At 36.7% G+C, this 20,350-nt stretch overlaps 2 protein-coding genes across 2 annotated transcripts; one reads left to right on the top strand and one right to left on the bottom strand.

Moving 5' to 3' along the window:
• Positions 1–11,496: 11,496 nt before the first annotated feature.
• On the top strand, positions 11,497–12,448 carry LOC116092223 (olfactory receptor 4C3-like). The gene is given in 2 exon segments (XM_031373567.1): positions 11,497–12,318; positions 12,320–12,448. Coding segments are annotated over 2 exon segments (927 nt in total). The 5' UTR covers positions 11,497–11,520.
• A 5,407-nt stretch (positions 12,449–17,855) lies between these two features.
• LOC116092222 (olfactory receptor 4C45-like) lies at positions 17,856–18,872 on the bottom strand. The gene has a single exon (XM_031373566.1). The coding sequence runs from the start codon at positions 18,835–18,837 to the stop codon at positions 17,917–17,919; it is 921 nt and encodes a 306-aa protein (XP_031229426.1). The 5' UTR covers positions 18,838–18,872; the 3' UTR covers positions 17,856–17,916.
• Positions 18,873–20,350: the final 1,478 nt, after the last annotated feature.

Below are 20,350 nucleotides of genomic sequence, written 5' to 3'. Positions count from 1 at the left end.
CGAATGGAGAAATTTACATGTAAATAAAGAAAATATCTAATAAAAAAAAATTCTAGGAAAAAAAAAAAGAGACCACCTCCAGTAGATAGCAGGACTCACAGTGTAAGGATGTATTCACCAACTTGCCTTCAAAATTTTTGACCCAGAATTGTTCCTTTCTAAAAGAGATATAGAGACAAATATGGAACAGAGATTGAAGGAAAGTCCATTTAGTGACTGGCCCAACTTGGAATCTATTGCGCCAAACCCTGACACTATTATTGATGCCATGTTGTGCTTGCAGACAGGAGCCAATCATGGCTGTCCTCCGAGAGGCTCTACTAGCAGCTTACTAAGACAGATGCAGATACTTACAGCCAACCACTGGACTGAGGTCAGGGACCCCTATGGAAGAGTTAGGGGGAAGGATTGAAGTAACTGATGGAGATGGCAACCCCATAAGAAGACCAACAGTATCAAGTAACCCAGACTCCTCAGAGATCCCAGAGACTAAACTGCCAACCAAAGAACATACATGGGCTGGTTCTTGGCCCCTGGTACATATGTAGCAGAGGACTGCCTTGTCTGGCCTCAGTGGCACAGGATGTTTCTAATCCTGTAGAGAATTGATGCACCAGGGAGGGAAGATGTGGTAGGGGGTAGGGTGAGTTGAGGGTGGGTGGATGGGCGGTCTGGTGAGGAGCACCCTCTCAGAGGCAAAGGAGAGGGGGATGGGGTAAAGAACTCTTAGAGAAGGCAATGGGAAGGGGGCAACATTTTGAATATAAACAAATAAAACAATTTAAAAAGATGTAACTTTTTCTGAAATAAACATCTATTTGATTAGCATTCAATTTTGATTTTATAAGATGGTAGTTAAAGGATATCCCTACCAAAGAATTGTTTTCAAATAAAATTGTGCTCTATTATAAAAAAGAAAATAATTAAAGAAATTAAAGACTCTCTAGAATTCAATGAAAATGAAGGCACAACATACCCAAATTTATGAGACACTATGGAAGAAGTGCTAAGAGGAAAGTTCATAGTACTAAGTGCTTTCATAAAGAAATGAGAAAGTTCTCATACCAGAAATTTGAAGGTTTAAGATAAAAAACGAAGCAAGCACAACCAGAGAGGATTGGAAGTCAGGAAATGATCAAAATCAGGCTGAAATCAATCAGTCAGAAACAAAGAGAACAATATGAAGAATCAAAAAAAAAAAAAAAGCTGTTTCTCTGAAAAAAAAATCAACAAGATTGATAAACCCTTTTGTAAACTAACCAAAAGACAGAGACACAGTATCCAAATAAATAAAACCAGAAATGAAAAGGGAAACATAATAACAGACACTGAGGAAATTCAAAGAATCACTAGATCTTACTTCAAAAGCTGTATTCTACAAAATTGGAAAATCTTAATGAAATTGATTACTTTCTAGACATATACCACTTACCAAAGTTAAATCAAGATCAGGTAAACTATTTAAATTGCCCTGTAACCCCTAAAGAAATAGAACCTGTCATTAAAAGTATCCCAACCAAAAAAAGTCTAGGGCCACATGGTTTTAGTGCAGGATTCTACCAGACTAATGCAGGAAGAGCATTAGCTCTTCTCAAACTATTCCAAAAAATAGAAACTGAAGGATCTCTGCCAACTTCCTTCTATGATGTCACAATCTCCCTGATACCTAAAGCATACAAAGACTAAATAAATAAAGAATTTCATATCAATTTCCCTTATGTACATTGATGAAAAATAGTCAATAAAATACTAGCAAATTAAATCCAAGAAAACATCAAGGACTTCATACACCACCATCCAGTAGGCTTTATTTCAGGGATGCAGAAATGGTTCAATATATGAAAATCCATCAATGTAATCCACAATATAAACAAACTGAAAGAAAAAAATCACATGATCATCTCACTAGATGTCAAAAAGGTATTTGATAAAACCTGACACTGTTTCATGATTAAAGTCTTGGGAGAGAAGGGATACATGAGGCACACATAACACAATAAAGGTAAAGAAGCCAAAAGCCAACATCATATTAACTGGAGAGAACTTTAAAGCATTTTCACTAAAATCAGGGAGAAGACAAATCTGTCCATTCTCTCCATATCTCTTGAATACAGTACTTGAAGTTCTATCTAGAGCAATAAGACAGAGATCAAGGAGATACAAATTGGAAAAGAAGTTAAAGTATCAATATTTGTAGATGATATGATAGTATACCTAGGAGACACCAACAACTCTACCAGAGAACTCTTACAGCTGATAAACAGCTTCAGTGAAGTGGCAGAATGCAAAATTAGCTCAAAGAAGTCAGTATCCCTCCCTTACACAAATGATAAATGTGCTGAGAAAGAAATTAGAGAAACAACACCCTTTCCATTAGTCATGGACATTATAAAATGTCTTGGTGTAACTCTAACCAAGTAAATAAAAGATATGTATGACAATAACTTCAAGTCCCTGAAGAAAGAAATTGAAGAAGATATAAGAAGATAGAAAGATCTTCCATGCTCATGGATAGGAAGGATTAACATAGTGAAAATGGCCACTTTACAGAAAAGCAATCGACAGACTAAGTGTAATCCTTATCAAAGTTCCAACACACTTTTTGTAGACCTTGAAAGAGATGGGGATTGAGTAGAGTCTAAGGCAATGGCCAAGCAATAACTGGCCCAACTTGAGATTCATCCCATGGGCAAGCACCAATCCATGACTCTATTAATGATATGCTTGCACACAGGAGTGTACCATGGCTGTCCTCTGAGAGGCTCCACCCAGCAACTGACTCAGACAGATACAAACATCCACAGCCAAACAGTGGATGGAGCTTGGGGACTCTTATGGAAGAATTGGAGGAAGGATCACAGGCCCAAAAGAGGATAGGAACTCCACAGGAAGACCAACAGTTCAACTAACCCCGACCCTTAGGGTTTTCAGAGACTGAACCACCAACCAAAGAACATACATGGACTGGACCTAGGCCTCCCTGTACATGTGTAGAAGATATGCAGATGGCCTTCATGTAGGTTCTGAACAACTAGAGCAGGACCTATCCCAAAAGCTATTGCCTGTACATGGGATATGTTCTTGCTAGACTGCCTTTTCTGGCCTCAGGGGAGAGGATGTGCCTATTCTCTCAGAGATTTGATGAGCCAGGGTTAAGGGATATCCACTGGGACCCCACCACTCAGAGGAGAAGGGAAGGGGGGGATGGAGACGATTGTGGGAGGGGGTTAGAGGGAGGGGGTCAGTGAGCATGATGTAAAGTGAGTAAGTATAATTAATTAATTAAAATAAAACAACCAAACCAACCAACAAGCAAAACAGTCCCCCAAACAACAACAAAAATCATCAAGTAGGCTTTATCTCAGGGATGCAGGGATGGATCAATACCAGAAAAATCCAGGAAAGTATTCCACCACATTAAAAAACTGAAAGAAAATATCACATGATCGTATCATTAAATGCTGAAAATGCCAACACCTGTTTATATTAAAAGTCTCAAAGAGGAGTATAAGGCACATACCTAAACACAATAAAAGCAATATACAGCAAGCCAATAGCCAATATCAAGTTAAGTGAAGAGAAACTTAAAACAATCCTACTAAAGTTAGTGACAAGGCTGCCCACTCTCTCCCTATCTATTCCATGTAGTGTGTGAAGTTCTAGCTACAGCAGTAAGACAAGAAAAGGAGATCAAGTGAGTGCAAATTGGAAAGGAAGAAGTCAAAGTACCTCTATTCATGGGCGATATGATAATATGCATAAGAGACCCCCAAAATTCTATCAGAGTACTCCTATATTTTATAAACAACTTCTGCAAAGTGGCTGGAAACAAAATTAACTCAAAGGAGTTAGTCACTCTTCTTTATACAAATGATAAACTGGCTGAGGAAGAAATTACGGAGACAACGCCCTTCATAATACCCACAAATAATGTAAAATATCTTGGTGTAATTCTAACCAAGCAAGTGAAAGACCAGTATGCTCTAATCATATTATAAACAGGGTAACATATTGCTCCCATGAGAAATTTACATGCTTTTCTTTAAAAGAAAACAGTTGTGAATAGAAGCAGAGTTACTTAACTGAAATTGAGCTAGAATCAATGCAGAGATCTTTCTTGACTTCACATCCAATTATATCTAAACCCATTGTGCTTCACAGCTTGTTGGTTTTCTTTTATGTGATTTATTTTGTTTGCATTTCCCTTGTTAAGTCTTCTTTCATTAATAGCATGTCAATCTCTCATAGACATGTGTCCAATTAAAAAAAGTAGGTTTTATTTTTAACTATGTGTCTTGTTGTGCCCATATAGATGTACTGGGTCAGTACATCTATATGCAGGTGCAGGTAGAAGTCAGGAAGTGCTCAGTCCTCTGGAGCTGGAGTTACAGTGGTTGGAAGTATCCAAATGGGTGCTTGGAACAGAACTCAGGGCCTCTGGAAGAATAGTGTATGTTCTTAATTATTGAGCCATCCTACAGCCTGCATGTGTATCCACATACAACTCCAGACTCATTATCAAAGATATCATCTAATCTCTCTAATGCACTTGCCAAAATATTAGTCCTAGTCATTTTCCATCTTAAATAATGTTAGTCTGCCCTGTGAGTGTCTTATTCTGACTTGTACCATTGGAGTTCTCTCATCAGGATCTCACATACGATAACTTGAAGACTGAATTTAGTTGATAACTATGGTCAAGGTAGTTGGTTTATTTATTTGTTTGTTTGTTTTATGTTCCGTTGTGGAGGAAAATAACACAGTCAAAGTGAAAAACCTAATTAGACAAAACAATCTTTCCTGTGTACTGTTATTAGATACCTTTCCTGGTTTCATTAACCATACAATTTTACTGTTTAATATGTAGGGACAGTAACATGCATTTGCAATTGTATTTTCTGTGGTACAGTAACTTTAACAATCTACTCAAAACATTATACTTATGTTAATTTGCTATAATAGAAAGAGTGTTAACATAGTGCTGAGATTAAAAACAGACTCATAGCATGAGTCTGAAGCTGGACCAGTCATTGGTTGACCACTCTCACAATTTCTTCTTGAACTTTAGCCCAGCACATCTTACATGTAGGACAAAGTGAATTACTTGGTGAAGATTAAACTATATTCTCTATTACCTTTTGTTTATAAGGAATGCCGTTTATTGCCCAAACCAACGAAGGTAAGTGCAAACAAGGTATGACAGCAGGGAAGCTGCCCATATGAACTTACAATGTGGGAACATGCACAATATCTAAGTATGCTGAAGTCAGACAAACTCCTACCACCGATCTGGAAGGTGGGCACTAGCTCCCACCCCTAGCTAAGGAGGGCAGAAGTGGAACCAGGCTGGCACCTAAATATAATCTGTTCAGCCATATAATGGTGCATCTATGTATGTTTTTAGGTTAGACTACTTCTAACCAGACACCAGTGGTGTGTTCTCTTCTGGGGAGGACCAGCTCTTTTGCTCTCAACTTTCCTAGGGTGCCTTTAGCTCTTGCTGTAGGGCTGAGGCTTCATGGGCTTTCCCCTGTCCATTTTGGCATGTCTATTTTTGTTTTCCTTGTTAGGCTTACGTTTAGGCAGTCATTTCGGTGAGACTTTATGGAGGTAGATTCTGTTACTAGGAGACACAGCCTACCAGCAAACTTCCTGATCTTCTGGCTCTTGCAATCAATCTGCCCCCTCTTTTGCAATGTTCCCTGGGACTTAAGTATCTGAACTCTTTGTAGATGTATCCAGTGGGACTGTTCTCCACAACTCCGCATTTTGATTAGCTATGGTTTTCTGCAGTAGTCACTGTCTGTTGCAAAGAGAAGTTTCCTTGATGAGAGTTGAGGAATGCTCTCATCTCTACTATAAGGATAAATGTTTATGGATTGCTGATATGGATTATGATATGGATTAGTGCACTCATGGTTGTAGATTCTCCTACAATAATCATTACTTCACTAGCACTGAGTAGTTAGCAAGATTTTCAGTGTCAGAAATGTTTTCTCTCTTAGTGAGCATGTCTTAAAGAGCTTAAAGACCTTTCCATTTTCCTCCCATTTCCCTTATCAGACCATTCAAAATGTGCTTCTCCTTTACCCTCCTCCTACCTTCTTCTGTATTTACTTTTCCCCCCTCCTTAAAGAGCTGTCCTTTCTAATTTCCCTGATCCAATTACCTAATTTCTGGTATTTTCTTTTCTGTTTTCTCCTGGTCCTTCCTATCCCATTAATGATCTCATTTTATTTTCATAGTTTTTGTACTTACAACAGGTTATATATTCACATCTGAAGATTTGGACCCAGGATCCTCCATTGAGAGAGAACACACTTTGTCTTTCTGGATATGAGTTACTTCACTCAAAATGATTTTTTTCCTAGTTCTATTTCCCTCAAAGTTCATGATTTTTTCTTTATAACTGAATAGTATCCTGAAGTGTATATGTACCATGTTTTCATTATTCATTCATTGGTTGTAGGACATTTAGGTTGTTTCCATTTTCTTGCCATTGTTAATAGAGCAGCAATGAAGATGGCTGAGTAAATGCCTATAATGTAGTACATATGTTGAGTCTTTTGGGCATATACCAAGGAGTGGTATATTTAGATCATATGGTAGGTTTATCGTCAGCATTTAGAGAATTTTCTACGCTGATTTCTATAGTGGCTGTACTAGTTTGTAGTTCCACCAACAGCGAATGACAATTCTCTTTATATCTCATCCCCTGCAGCTTTGGTTCTCGGTGCTTTTCTTCATCTTTGCCATTATGATTGGGGTAAGATGAAATCTCAAAGTTGTTTTGATTTGCATTGCCATGCTATGAACAATAAACATTTTTGAGATATTTTTTAGTTATTATTAATTATTATTTCTACTATTACTATTATTGTTATTAATTATTATTTTGAGAACTCTCTGTTCAGGTTCCAGGCTTATTTTTTCAATTAGTCATTAAAAACACTGTCTTTTGAGTTCTTTTTGTGTTCTGGATATTAATCCTCTGTCAGATATATGGCTGGCAGATTCTCTCCCATTCTATAGGTTGCCCCTTTAATTACTTGATTATTTCTTTAACTTCATAGTTTTATGAAGTCCCGCTTATCAATTGTTGGACTTAGTTTTTGGGTAAGTGGAGCCCTACTCAGGAAGTACTTTCTTACACCTACGTCATGAAGGGTACTGCCTATGTTTTCTTCAAGATGTTTCAGGCTTCTTTCTTTGATCCATTTAGAGTTAGTTTTTGTATAAGGTGGTAGATGCCATCTAATTTCATTCTTCTACATGTACTTTCCCAGTACCATTTGTTAAAGATAACCCCAGATTCTCTTTGTTATATATTCCAAGTCCCAATAGAGTAAAGCAATGTTGTATTCCAACAAATGCAAGTGCAAAGGGCTTTTTCATTTTTTTAATCATTGAATTTCTTTAGCATGATCTAGGTTTCTCATACTTGCAGCATTTTCCTATCAACTCATGGTGTAGGAGGAGTGATATTCGTCGCCTTTGTAAAAAATGCTTGAATAGTAAACTGAAATGCCTAGATATACATTCATGAATAAGGTTAAGATGTAGTAGACTCTTAGACACTTCAAGACCCATCTCTTTTTGTCTCTAAAAACCAACACTACAAATAGGACACTATGACAAAATTCTTTTTCTTTATGGTTTTATATATTTAAATATTAAAATAAGTAATAATATGGCATGTTGTCTTTGACGTCTGCTTATTTAGGCCCAGTATTGGTTTTAATTGGCTTCTAAGATGTACTCAGGTTATATGAACCTCTAATTTATTTATTTTATTGCTCCATTCATTATGTGTAAATGTTAACATAGGATTTTGATAGATGCCTTGGTTATTTGTTGGAGGATGGAAGTGGTGGAGGCATAATTCCAACTCAAGTTGTTCTGACTTTACTTCCCTTAATCTTTCAGCATAACTTGGAGTAGAGATGTATGTATCGGGCAGTGAGTTGTCTCTTAATCTGTACAGACTAAGGATGAGAAGATGACACCTACAGGGGCCTGGTCCCTGAGTCCAGAACAGGATGTTCAACAAATGATATTGATTTTGTTCCTTTTCTTTTGGTGATCCCCTAAAAATTCTGACCACTAATATCAGAATTTGAAATATTCTAACTTTCTTTCTTCATGGAAACTTGTGGACTCTCTCTCTCTCTAGAAACCAGAAGGATAGGAGAGATCTTAAGAGACAAACTAAAATTTCTTCCTTAGGACATGAAATTGTATTCACAGGGATTAATTAAATTATGGCCTCCACACTGTCCCAACTTGTGACCAGAAGCTGCTTCTAATCTAGCTCCAGCAGTTGATCCTGTGAGGATGAGGTGATCGTCCTCAGAGAGGCAGAGAGCACATGAGGCTAATAATCCCTGTCATATTTCCACCTTATAAATAACCCCTTTCAGTAGAAGGGAAAAGGTGTTTTTCTGAGACTCTGTTCATGGAAATTCTTTGCATAAAGCAAATTGACAAAGCCACTTAACCCTTCTGTGAAACTTTTCTCCCTGGCCATTAGCAGTAGTGCCATCTCATTTGCCAAAGCCAGATGAATCAGAAAGCTGAAGGTTGTGGTTATATGGACAGGGCATAGCATGGTGTGAGGAAAGACCTAGGATCCACTAATGCTTCTGCTTCAAATCTTCTACACAACTTTGAGACAACTGCTCTCCTGAATCTCAAATCTATCAGGATGAAATGCGATTTTAAAAGTTATATTCTTCAGCAAATGAAAGGGAAGTGGTAACGAAGTAGATTTGTAGCCTTTTGTAAATGAATGATTGATCTTTTAGACTTCACATTTACTTTATTAGTAGCAGGAAGTTTTCAGCTCAGACAAATTTTGTTACTTGGTAACAACTACAATGTTCTTTGAATCAGTGTAAAAACTGTTTAACTCTCATCTAAGGTTAAAAAAGATAGGAAACTATAAATTCGAAATGATATGTCCATGCTAGCCTTGATGACCCTTTATGAACTTTTCCAGGTTCACCAGTCCATGATGTGGGGATGTGAGAAAACGTAGGAGCTCCTGTGGTGTGCACAGACTCAGTTAATGTAAGTTTTATTTATTTAGAGACAGGATCTTGCTATGTTGTTCCACTGGCTTAGTACTCATCATACAGCTCAGACTGACCTTAACTCACAGCAAGCTTCTGTTTTAACATCTGGAATACCATGTTATAGGCATGTATAACTAAGCCTGGCTTATAATCTATTTTTAAAAGACAAGAACACCCAGAATAAAAATGCCCTTGGAGCAGTTTTGTAGAATTCTCATTTTACATAGAATAGTTGTGTGGATAATCCAAAACAGAAGAGTTTTTTTTCTAGAAAATAGTTTTTAATAAATATTTTTCTACATTCACAAATAATGAATCAGAGAGACAAGTCATCATATCATTTTTATTTTGGAGAGTATTAATTTACCATTTAGCTATATCTTATAATATTCAGAGTGATTTTATTTTTTCTACCTTTTTCAGTATGAGACTAAAGATTAGGACATTTTTCACATTTCATGTTTATAAATTTGAAATGCCAGTGCACAGTCTGTCTTAATTCCTTAGACCACACAAAGAATTGTCCATGATCTAAATGATAGTGATAATCACAGTTATTAATTATTAAATACTTACCACTTCCAGGTCCTTATATACACACAACGTACCCTGCTTTCATGTCCTTGTTGCTATGTTAGGTTGTCCCAGAACTCTTCTATTTAAAATGTTAGCCCAGTTTTGAACATGGATATAATAATTGCAAGCATGCTTGCTCTTATTTTATAGATAAAAACATTAAGACTTTGGGAAATTGTACACTATTCATTGTTACATTGAGAATGATTGACAATGGAAGGGGTCAAATATTGGAGTATTAACTGACAATATCATATAGCCCAGCCCTCAGACACTGTGGCAAAATTGCGTGGGGGCAAGGCTCAGATCTGCCACTAACTTGCTATTTATATTTCTCAAATGAAAACAAAAAGGAAACACAAAATGCAATAAAACTTCTCAGGACTAGCCCAACGTTGATGAATGCAATATCTCATTTTCTGTGCGTACAAGGTGAGAACTTACTCTGTGGGGATGATGTGGGAGTGAAATGAGCTGATATATATTGGAAAGTGCTCGGGGAGGGTCATGCTGGCTTGATCTGCACTGTTGCTGTCTGGGCTTTAGGCTAGAAAGGTTTGCCACATCAGACCTGTCACTTGTAGAAACTACATTTACTTCCTTGCAATAAAGCATAGACAGCAAAGAGAGATGATTCCTGATTAGCACGTGTTTTTGTTTTTCCTTGCAGGATTTCTTATAGCTGGCTGTCTCTTTCTGACACTCTACGGTTCTCCCTTAGTTCTTGTACTAAATATTATATATCTTTAGCAAGTGGGAAGTTTTAATATTCAAAAAGACTTGTACTTCTAGGTAATAAAGTTGGGAAAGCCTATTGACAGGTTTCTCAAAACAAAAGCTGCAGTGGTCTAATATTATCAGGAGCATAGGAAGTACGTAAGAATGTTCTGTTGCACTAGACTGTCATTTATAGCCTGCTTAGCATCTGAGCTGGGTAAGATAGCGCCTGTCTGCAATCTCAACTCTAGGAAAGCTGAGACAAGAGGATTGTTTGTAGCCTGGTCTGTGTGGTAAGATCCTATCTCAGAAAACAAAAGCAAAGAAAAAAGCAGAGCATCGCAGAACACCTGATATTTCTGTCCTTATAGTATGCTTTATGTTATTATTAGAGATTATTGTGTAAAAGAGTGAGACTTACCTTTTAAAATGCCAAGACTGTCTTGTAGTCAGTAGAGGAAGTTGCAGCCTTTAGCTAGGTGGAGTTTAGTAAGATCAAAGACAAGTAAAACTCAGAAGAATGCAAACCATGTAAAGTGTTGCGTGAGTGTGTAGGAGATGATAAATTAGGTTTGCTTCTTAGACGTGATTCTGTCCAAAGCCTGGGGTCAGGGAGCACAGGAGTAAATGAACAGAAGAGAAGAGGAAAACATGAAAGTCTCCAACTGCAACCACACCTGGTTTCTTCCAATCTACTTCAGTTCTTCCTCTTCCTCTTCTTTCTCTTCTTCTTCTTTATCCTCCTTCCCTTCTTCTTCCCTCTCTCCTCCTCTTCCTCTTCTTCCTTTTCATCATCTCTTCTTATTTTCCTCAAATTACATTATATTCACCCTGAAAATGGTCAGAAGTGCACCTCATTTGGAATTGGAAAAATCACTATTAAAGGTTCTATCACAGTTGTAAGCAAAGAAGCTGAGATCATGAGTTATTTACAGCTAATAACTAGTGCTCAGGGAAGCAAGGGCATATGATGACATTTAAGAGATAACAGAATAAATTAGTGTAAGATTTCTGGGAAAGCATGCTTAGAGGAGAGTGAAGTATTCAAAGGAAACCTTGCAAGATTCCCATCACCTGGAGCTAATTTTCTTGCATATATTCTTTTCACTTTATAGGCGACACTGCACCTACATACTCAGAATCCCCGGAGTCTATGGAAATACCCCACAATATTACAGAGTTTTTTATGCTGGGACTTTCCCAGAGGCCAGAGGTGCAGAGAATTCTCTTTGTGGTCTTCTTGGTTATCTACTCAGTCACAGTTTGTGGTAACATGCTCATCGTGGTCACCATCACCTTCAGCTCCAGCCTGGCTTCCCCCATGTATTTTTTCCTTTCCAACCTATCCTTTATTGACACCTGCTATTCTTCTTCTTTGGCACCTAAACTCATTGCTGATTCCTTGTATGAGGGGACAACTCTTTCTTATGAGGGTTGCATGGCCCAGCTCTTTGGAGCTCATTTCCTCGGTGGAGTTGAGATCATTCTGCTCACAGTGATGGCCTATGACCGCTATGTGGCCATCTGCAAGCCCCTGCACTATACTACCACCATGACCAGGCACCTCTGTGTTGTGCTGGTGGTGGTGGCTTGGCTGGGTGGCTTCCTGCATTCATTGGTTCAGATCCTTCTGATTTTTCAGTTGCCTTTCTGTGGACCCAATGTAATCAATCACTTTGTGTGTGACTTGTATCCTTTACTGGAGCTGGCCTGCACTGACACATATGTCATTGGCCTGCTGGTGGTGGCCAACAGTGGTGTGATTTGCCTGCTGAACTTCCTCATGCTGGCTGCCTCTTACATTGTCATCTTGCACTCCTTGAGGTCCCACAGTGCAGAGGGCAGACAGAAAGCTCTGTCTACCTGTGGGGCTCACTTCACTGTTATTACTATGTTCTTTGTGCCCTGTATATTTAGTTATATGCGTCCATCGACTACTTTACCTATAGATTAAAAACTTGGCAGTGTTTTATGGTATTCTGACACCCATGTTGAATCCACTCATTTATACTCTGAGAAATGAAGAGGTGAAAGATGCCATGAGAAAGCTCTTCACACGCCCAGAAGTTGTAGGTGCCTGAATGGTAAACAATGGTGACTCTATTTCTCCAAGCGAAACAACCAAAGCTTGTCATTTTCACTACCATACATCATCTTATTCCATGTATTCTCCTCCACCCTCCAAGCTTTTATGGTTTACTGTGTTTTTTACTTAAGTTGCACAGCTTTATTATAGACTAGATGACAAGATATAGCTGACCTCAATTATCATTATTACTTGTTTAGAAATAAGGAAACTCTGTTTTCTGATGTGGTTAATTGACTTACCAAAGTATTCTAGTTTCATAAATTAAAATCAGTTATTTTTAACCCATTATTACCCATTATGAAAGGATTCTCTGCCTTTTGAAGGTATTAACTGTATATCTCAATAAACTGAGGAAATGTGAAGACGATTTATGTTTTAAAGTGTTATTTCACTAAATGATATAGATAAGGCTTTAATGCAGATACAAACATAGGAAATCATTGCTCTTTTTCTTTAAATTGCAAGACAAGTTGGGTCTGTGTGATCATTAAATGAGCTATAGGAAAATGAGGAAAGACACATCTGAAAAGCCTTTGTGCATAGTCGTATATGTATACCTACAAGATGGTGTGCATCATCATCCTTTGCCACACTGGCAGCATGGCTTCTACACTAGCTCAGACAGGTCAAGAGCCTGGGCTTTGGAGACAGTCTGCAGCCTCAGTCTTAGTTCCTTTGCTTACCACTGGGATGACCTTGGGTAACTGATACAAAGCTCAAAGGTCCTTGATGCATACTTTTAGATTGAGGATAAAGATATTTTACATCTGCATGTCAGATCATGTTGTATTTACCTAGATATGTCTGGTTTATTTCACTTAGCATTATCTCTTCCATGTCTATTTGTGTATTTATAGTGAGTGACAAGATTCTCTACATTTTAAAGGTATTAACTGTGTATCTCAATAAACTCAGGGAAATATGAAGACAATTTATGTTTCAAAGTGTTATTTTACTAAGTGATCTAGATGATGCCTTTAATTCAGTTTCCAAACACAGGAAACTTCTAACATAGTTTATATTACTGTCAAAGTGGTGCTTTTGACAATTAAACCAGATAATCCAAATCATATTTTAAACAGTTTCCCACACATAGGAAACTATTAACATGCTTGATACCATGTCTACTTAGTCCCCCTCAAAAATAGATTGCTGCCTTGTCCTCACTAGCTTGAAATATATCCTGACTTTAGAGCAGATTTTTTTGGGGGGGGGGTGAGAAATAGAGTGGCATTTCTATTTATTTATTATTATTTATTTATTTACAATGTCTTACATCTATATAATGTATTCTGATGATTCTCATCCCATCCTTTGTCTCCTTCTGATTCTTTCTCTTCCCCTACACATTCCTTTCCCAGACTAAGAACTTTTATTTTGTGACCTATAATTATTCTTATTATACATTCCAAGGGGTTCTTGTGTTCTGAAATATTTTACTGAAAAAGATTTTAGTTTTTTTTTTTAACTTTTGAATTATGTGTGTGTGTGCACATGAGTGTATGTGAGTGTCACTGCTTACCGAGGAGGTTAGAGGTGTTGGATCTCTCTGGGGCTATAGGTGACTATGAGCTGCCTAACATGGGTTCTGGGAATTGGGTCAGTCCTATGTAAGAGCAGTATAAGCTCTGAACTGCTGCTTTATCTCTCTAGTCCCTGTGTCTTTGAAATATAAAAGCAGGCCAAATGTTTATTCCATAATCATTTTCTTGTTTTACAAAGTTTGATTATATGTTTTTCAAAATTTCACCCTTTCAGATTGTGTAGGCTCCATACTATATAATAAATTATCCTTTGTTTGATGCATAATCTGTGATTCAGTATATTGTAACATACAGACTTTTCTCTTTTGGTGTATATGCTAGATAAAAATTTCTCCATTAACCTCCAAGTCTCATAATAGAAAACAATAAGTTATAAATTAATAGAGATGTTCTCCATTATCAGAAAAAATATAAAATATTTGGCTCCAAGAATTAATAAAAGCACAAGGTTACTGTAGAATGGTCATTGTTTTATTCTCAAAGTTTGATATCTAATAAAAAAGCAGCTGGAGAGTTTTAAAGCCAGATGCATGCTGTTACTTTTTCACATTTTGTTATTAACTAAATGATATGAAATATATATGTCATATATGATGTGAACTAATTATATATGATGTGCTATCACATATTTTGTGCTATCACATATTTTCATTTATACTGATTATATATACTTAATTTTATATTATAAATTAATATTGAAGTAGAGTTTTGTATTTTATGAAAGTTCATGTAAAATTGTGCACAGCTGGAAATTTAGATTTAGCCCTGTACGAGAATGTGGAGCCATTTGGGGCAAAAACTCAATTCTTGTTTCATGTGACAATACAAATAAATTCCAGATTAAAATATAATAATCTGAGAATTACTATTGGAAGATTATTAGAAAATGATGTTTGAGAATGCATTCATGGTCTAGACTAGAGAAAAATTTCTGAGGTGAGATAAAAAGGGATTAAGAAATGTGGCTACTTAATATATAAAATATTTTCAGTGATAACACACAAAAGATGGTTATGACATTTACAATCTATTTTGCAACCAACAAATGGAACACAAAGAATAACTATCCAAGGAAAAAAGTGAAGTTAACCAACAGGTAGTAAGTCAAATATGGAAAGCAGAACTTACAATTTATGTATATATTGGCAAAGAGGCCCAATCTCAGCTTAAGACTAGTCACATGACAATGTCAATGCTACCAAAGATGAGCACTCTGCTAGTGACAGAGTCTGTACCGAAAACCGTTTGGTGGTATTTATGAAACATAGAAGTTGAGCTGTTTTATTTATTCATAAGTATTTCTTTTATTTAGAAAACATCCACATATAAATATCTTCACTCCAGAATTATCTTTTTGTAATAAATAGTAGATATTTTTGTTACAAGACAGAAAAAAATCAGTAGGGGAATGCTAAGACCAGCAAGGGTTACATAGCCAGAACAGAAAAACCAGAAACAAAATGAGCAAAGAAATGAACAAAGAAATAAAGTATGTGGTGTGTATATATTTTAGTTATACTATTAATGTAAAAAGAAATTACTAACAATATTTTTCTATGGCTTATATTTTTTGATTAAAAAAACACTGAAGGAGTGATTATTGAATCAAGCCAGGGAATGCTTCAATAATATGCAATGGCTATAACTGAATTATTTATACTCATTTAAAAAATTAAATCAGGTTTATATCCACTTAAGTGGGAGAATACCAAGACAGAAACAATCAAGCTGGAAAATGCTTTAATAATATGCAACAGATATATAATGTATTCTAGTCATTAAAAGAAAATTAAATCAGGTCTACATCTACTCCATTCCAGGTCTGGGAAGCAGCATAGAGTTAAAAAATACATTGAGGACAGGTATAATTGTTTATAATGGTGCATGACTGCAATCCCAACACTTAGGAGTAGAGATAGGGAGACCCTGAGTTTGAGACCAGCCTAGGTTACATAGCCAGAGCTAAAAAAAAAAAAAAAAAGATACAAAATGAGCAAAGAAATGAACAAAGAAATGAAGTATGTGTATGTGTGTGTTGCTTATATTATTAATGAGAAAAGAAATCACTAACAATATTTTTCTGTGGCTTTTATTTTCTGATTCAAAAAGCATTGAATTGAATATGAGAGTGAATACACATTTTTATTGTGTTTTCTTTATTCCTTGAAGGAATAATTACCAAATTCATCATAATATTTTCTTTATTCAAGACACGCAGAAAAGCAGAGAAGACCTTTTCATATCTAAACATATTCATGTGTGGTTATTACATTCATTCTGTCTGAAGTTAGTTTTCTCAATGATCCTGTCCACACATTACCTCTGTGACTTCTTTATTATTCAATCATTTTATTTTTCTCTCTACTCTTCAAGTGTTGCTTCTTTAATGTAACATTTGCTACAGCCAATAAGTTTTAGCTTCTGCTTGCCTAAAAGTTGGTAACTGTACTCTAGCGATAAATTATTCCATTTTTCAGTTTAACAAAGTATCCTAGGCATATAAATCTTTATGATCCTGGTTCCTTGTCTAAAAATAAGTCTTCACCCTAAGGCTGTGCCCAGTAAAAGGAGTGAGAACAGGAGAGGAATAGCAGCTAATGGAAATTGGAGTTTGGTTCATGTTAGATAAGGAAATTAAAGAATAAAGATTGAAATATAGTAAAACTTCACATTTTAGTTTTATAGGAAATATACCACTGAAAAAAAAGCTTCATTTCAAATTTATGCACAACACTCTTATGCCCTGAAAACTACTTAAAATAGAATTTCCCCATCTATTAAATCATTGTCTAACAAATAGAGCTTAAATTTCAATTGAATATGAGAGTGATACACATTTTTGTTGTGTTTTCTTTATTCCTTTTCTTTCCTTTCCTTCCCTTCCTTCCTACTTTCCCCATTGTTTTTCAATATCCACCTTCCATGTATATGTGTAGGGAGTACAAACTTGACCCAGTATCTTACCAAAAAAGAAAAAAAATGGACATGAATTTAGGGGCATCAGGAGGTTGGAATGGATCTGAATAGAGAGCATGGTGAATAAGATCAAATATATTGCATGACTTTCACTATATCACATTAAATAAAGTAATTGTTTGAACCTTTGATACTTTACTCACAGATATCTGCCTAACAAATATATTAAAAATTGTACTTTCTGAGCACATTGGTAAGTAATGAATAGAGTTTAAGTTGAATTTAGTGGTATTTACTTATTTTTCATATCTTAAAGAAATTAAACATTATGGGAATACCAAGCTTTATTGTGGCCTGTTCATGCTGCTCCTATCTGTCATAATGTGTCAGTACAATTAACTTATACATACTTCTAATTAAGAAGTGTAGCTTGTATTTACATTGGAATATCACTCAACTATAACATGAGTGGAATCCTAGCATTTGTGACAACAATGGTAGGCAGGTAGATCAACAAGACAAATACTGCATGTCCTCACTTATATGTGGAAGTCAAAGCACTTGGATCTCACAGAAGCTGAGAGTAGAATAGTGGTCACAGAGGCTAGGCAGGTTAGGGAAGAGGGGGAGTAGGTAAAGTTAGACAATGGGTATAAAGATATACTTATGAAGGAACAATGCCTTCGAAGTAGAGGGGGTGGCCATGCTCAGAACTATTTGTCATTTATTTTACGAAGAACAAAGAGAAATGAGTTAAAGACTCTTGACACAGTGGATGATACATTTTGATTGGGTTGGAAAATTTACTACACTGAATTGATTACAGATTTTGTTTATATGTATTAAGAAACTGCACATCACCAATAAATATAGTGATTATGCCAATTGAACATTGAAGTAGAAGAAAATTGGCTATCTTAAATTTTACTCACTTCAAAAGGAGAACAAATGTCTATGAAACAGCACTAGACAATGTTTCTAAAGATACAAATCACCAGGATTACATATCACCAGCTTTCCTCATTCGACCCCAGAGCTTTTTCATAACCTTTTTGACTTCCTCATTTCTGAGGGTATAGATCAAAGGGTTCAACATAGGTGTCACTAGGGTGCAAAACACAGTTACAGCTTTGTCAGTGGGGAAGGAGGTCATGGGCCTTAGGTACAAGTATGAACAAGGTACAAAGAATAAGATAACAACGGTGACATGAGAGGCACAGGTAGACAGGGCTTTGCGACGCCCTTCTGAACTGTGATTCCTCAGAGAGTGAAGGATGACCACATAGGAAGCAACCAACATAGAGAAAGTAAGCAAACACAGTGACCCACTGTTGGCAGCGATTAGGGGCCCCAGAATGTGAGTGTCAGTGCAGGCCAACTCCAGGAGTGGTATTAAATCACACATAAAATGGTTGATGGTATTGGGACCACAGAAGGGTAACTGGGCCAGAAATAAAGTTTGTATTGCTCCGTGGATGAATCCTAAGATTACAGCAGCCCCCACCAGGAATACACACAGAGGTCGGTTCATGATGGTCATGTAGTGCAAGGGCTTGCAGATAGCTACATAGCGATCATAAGCCATGGCAATCAGCAAGATGATTTCATCCGCAGCAAAAAAATGCTCAGCAAAAAGCTGAGTCATGCAGCCATTGAAGGATATGGTGCTCTTCTCAGAGATTAGGTCATAGATCATTTTGGGTGCTATGGAAGAAGAGTAAAAACCATCTATGATGGACAAGTAGGACAGAAAGAAGTACATGGGAGTAGCCAGGGCTGGGCTGATAAAGATGGTGACTGAGATGAGCGTGTTACCTGCCAGTGTGATCAAATAGATCATTAAGCACACAATAAATAAGAGTTTCTGCAGATCTGGGTCTTGGGTCAAGCCCAGGAGGATGAATTCTGTGACATTGCTCATTTTTTCCCATCAATTAAGTATAGTTTCTGTGCATATGGTCATCTGAAAAGAAACCATAGGTTGTCTCAGTGATGATATTTAACATGAAACAGTGAAGAACTCTATCATCTTATTACTTCTGGTCCTTGAGGTCTATGTAGCTGCACTTCTTCTCACCTCTGCAGACAGTATCATATCCCATGCAATTATAAAAAACAGATTCGATAGGTTGGATTATTCCTAATGGATTTTCATGGAATAGTGACAGGACCTTACAAATACTGTAAGAACTCTTTTCTTTTATTGGGTTGCCTTATCCAGTCCCTGTATGGGGGCTTTCACCTTGTCTTATTGTATCTTGTTTGGTCCTACTTAGGTGTCATCATTTGGAGGTTTGCTCTTTTCTGAAGAGGAAACAGAGGGGAAGTAGAATTTGGAGAGAAGGGATGTTGTAGAGAGGTAGGAGTAGTGGAGGGAAGGAAACCTGATTGGGATGTAATGACTGAGAGAAGAATCTATTTTCAAAGAATAAGGAGGAGGAAGAGAGAGAGGAGGAGGAGGAGGAAGAAGAGGAGGGAAGAGGAGGAGGAGGAGGAGAAGGAAGAGGAGGAGGAGGAAAAAATTCAACTGTCATTGATTATACAAGTAACTTCCAAATTCTAACCAGTCTCTGACATGGCTTATTTCATTGAGGTTTTGTAGGGTAAATATAATCAACATCACAATTATTTTGAAGTTATGATTGTCTAATGTGGATCCACAAATACCAATGTTCTATGAAATTCATCTGTATACACCATACTAATGAAATAAATCTCCTTAAATCAAAAGTACCAATACTTTGTGTCCTATTATTCCTCTCTATAGAATGAATGACCAGCACCTAGTTCAGCCACAGCTACAAACTGACCTTTTTCCTTCTGAATGTTTATTATACCCCTTTATTATACCTCTTTTAGAATAATCCATTTCATTTTATAGCTACAGGTTTCATGCCCAATTCACACCCATTCTTTCCTGTTCCTTCATCTATATCTTTGAAAGTGTACTTGTAAGTGGTACAAAGTCTCCTCAGGGGCCCTTAGTATTTATAAAGAAAATGTGTTTGAAGTTAAACTTCTATCATGTCTAGTAATATGCTCACTTTAAAGCCAAACCATGCTTTACACTAACATTTACAAATGAAAAAACTAGAGACTAAGGGCATTCTAAATTTATTATTGACAAGGCATAAATGAGAGGGCTAGCTAATATAATAAGCTTTTTTCTTTGGGTGATAACCAGTCAAAATAGGATGAGTTTTACAGTTTTCATTGCCAAGTGCTAGAAAATTTAAAGATATACAGCAGCATGTTCTTTTAAATGTACTATGTGTGGCTTTTCTAGAGTGTAACCTCCTCCATTAGTCAAGTAAAACATTTGACTCACAGCGAGCCTCCCCTTGTAAGTGACTCTACCACCTGGAAGCCTTTTTTACTGCCATCTCTCTCTGAAGTACCAGTCATGGAGATACCACCCATGGAACTACAAAAAA

This window comes from Mastomys coucha, unplaced genomic scaffold (assembly GCF_008632895.1).
Source record: "Mastomys coucha isolate ucsf_1 unplaced genomic scaffold, UCSF_Mcou_1 pScaffold15, whole genome shotgun sequence".
Classification (NCBI taxonomy): Eukaryota; Metazoa; Chordata; class Mammalia; order Rodentia; family Muridae; genus Mastomys; species Mastomys coucha.
This window is presented reverse-complemented; position numbering and strand designations above follow the sequence as displayed.

Coding starts and splice junctions, on each gene's coding strand:
- LOC116092222 (XM_031373566.1), bottom strand. CDS start 18,837: ATGAGCAATGTCACAGAATTCATCCTCCTGGGCTTGACCCAAGACCCA.